The 2,533-nt window shown below is 37.1% G+C and overlaps 1 protein-coding gene across 1 annotated transcript; it reads right to left on the reverse strand.

The window, feature by feature from the left end:
• Positions 1–1,253: 1,253 nt before the first annotated feature.
• On the reverse strand, positions 1,254–2,146 carry LOC106677783 (cuticle protein 21-like). Its single transcript, XM_014415899.2, has 2 exons — positions 2,060–2,146; positions 1,254–1,924 (listed from the first exon to the last, which is right to left on the reverse strand). Exons 1-2 carry the CDS (start codon positions 2,069–2,071, stop codon positions 1,286–1,288), a joined length of 651 nt encoding a protein of 216 aa, XP_014271385.1. The 5' UTR covers positions 2,072–2,146; the 3' UTR covers positions 1,254–1,285.
• Between the last annotated feature and the right edge of the window lie 387 nt (positions 2,147–2,533).

Genomic DNA, 2,533 nt, shown 5'->3' on the forward strand with positions numbered 1-2,533 from the left:
TTGATTTTATCCATTAAGTTGCTACAACATCCCAGGTATATTTATAATACAGGTTAAATATGTGATTTCAGTTTCGTACGACTTTTCTCTTTTGAAATAGTACATATGAATAGAAAATTGCTATATACATTAAAGGTTCACCGGCTGTATGTCTTTTAAAGTGGCCCTCTGAGCTTTTGGCGCTGTAGCATTGTACTCGGGCTATTAGGATATAGTTTTATGGCAAGATCATATACTTATTGCTTTGATTTGTATTTAGTGTTCAATTTATCGTACTTGTTTTTATATAATTTAATTTATTTTTAAAGGAAATAAAAGTATATTCAGTACTGGATTAAGCAAATAATGTTTTTTGATAAATCATTGCATATGATTGTGTCCACACTCATGCTCTAACAAGATATTTTATATATACGTTAATTTAATTAGAGAAATGTGTATAAAAACATCATAAGCTTATGGTCTACCACATTGTCCCATTAGTGGGCTATTGGAAACAGACTTCACAATGACCATTTACGATTACCTGCATTTACCATTTGACATTGACATTATTCAATGACTTGATATAATATAACCCATAAACGTGTATGATGTATTAGGCGGAGGATGTGTAGTAAAAGATTTTTTGATTTTAAGTTAACTCACAAAAAAAAAAAAAAACGATTGCTCGTTAACTGTATCTTTTGAATGCTCCATGAGGTATAATGAAGGACTCAGGAAAATATTTCGAATAAACTTCATATTTAAAAAATATAAAGAAAATCACTGAGAGTCTACAAAAACCATCCTGAGCTCATGAGTGAAATCCTTCCTTTCCTTCCTTTCCTCGTGAATTCCTTCCCCTGAAATCGAGGATGAAAATATTAAAAAATTCATATTTTTTTGGAGAAATACATTCAGAACACAGGACTATGTTCGTAATATTAGAGTTACAAATATATTAATAATATTAATTTGGCGTAAAAGGATCACATCCAGTTCCATTAACATTTCTGGTTTAACAAGAATTAAAATATAAATAAAATATTTAGCTCATTTAATAATGGTTTAGTTAAACTAGTATCAGTGTTTTTAGAGTACTAAAGCTTAAACAATAACGACAATAATTTGTTTAATAAATGGAAGAATGTCTTCAATAAGTTTAAAAATTTAACGTTAAAAATATAACATTATTAATAACTAAAATACTAACCTTGTGCAAGGCACAATATTCTGAAAACCTTTGATTTGGGTAAATGACAACAAAATAATTTTGATTACAATAATTTATTAAATTCTAAATTTAGTGGATGGTGACAGCAGCATGGTTGACGGCTGGGACGGCGGCTCTGAGAGCGGTGGCGTAGGCTGGGGCGTAGGCGGCGCGGTAGATTGGAGCAGCGCGGGCGGCCAGGACTGGAGCGGCAACGGCGGCAACTGGGGCGTGAGCGACGGCCACTGGGGCAGCGTGGGCGGCTGGGGCGTCCTTGTGCACGTTAGCGTTGAATCCGTTGATAGGGTCAGCGGTGTAGTCTACGGTCCTGATGGAACCGTCGGGTTCAGCGACGGAGTAGCTGCCCTGGACGACATCTCCATCACGAGTTTCAGTCTGTCCCTTGGAGTCTCCAGTGATAGCGTCGTTGACGGAGTAGGAGAAAGAGTAGGATGGGTGTGGGTCGTATTCGTCAGCGACGGCAACGGCTGGGGCGGCGTGGGCAACAGCAACTGGGGCATGGGCTACAGCGGCGACTGGAGCATGAGCGACGGCGACTGGGGCATGTGCTACAGCGGCGACTGGAGCAGCATAAGCGGCGTAGGGGCTAGCGTAAGCAGCGTAGGGCCTGGCATAGGCGGAGTAGGCGAGGGGCCTGGAATAAGCCAGGGGAGCCCTAGCGATGAGCTGAGCGGAGGCAACGCCGAAGACAGCAGCGATGAGGAGTACCTGAAATAGAAAACCATGAGCATTTCTCTGAATAGTTATAAGTAGATTTTTATAACAAAATTGTTATATTGTTAACTATACTGTAGATTATTTACACTTATTTCAGTACTAAGTTTAAAATAATCTGATACTCACGAGACGAGCCATGTTTGAGAACTGGAGAGAAACTGGATCAGGGATGAGCTCCCGCTCTTTTATATCTGCCCGATATCTTTGGCTAAGGTCATCACTGCCCTTGATCCTTTATCCGTGTTAATGACATCTTCGAGTCGGACTTTCCTAGGTAATTTGAATATGCTCTGGTATAAGTTAAATTTTATAATAAGTTTTGTAGTGTCTTTTTAAACGGAAATCTCAACATATTTTATATTTCCGCAAATCTCAACATATTTTATCAATTTTATTGAAATCTTTGCGTAGAATATACATCAGTAATTAATTTATATAAATAATTGGAATAAAAATTCGTGATATAAGATGGAACAATTTTGTTGTCTATACAAAAATATAAGTTTGTAAATCTCATTTTTATTTTCATCATTATTTTTTATTGCCTGTTTCTAAAAATCCTTCAATTCAATTTTCTAAAAATTGAGTAGACATTCTAAC

Source organism: Halyomorpha halys, unplaced genomic scaffold, assembly GCF_000696795.3.
Source record: "Halyomorpha halys isolate HHAL.00 unplaced genomic scaffold, Hhal_1.1 Scaffold107.1, whole genome shotgun sequence".
In the NCBI taxonomy this organism is placed as follows: domain Eukaryota; kingdom Metazoa; phylum Arthropoda; class Insecta; order Hemiptera; family Pentatomidae; genus Halyomorpha; species Halyomorpha halys.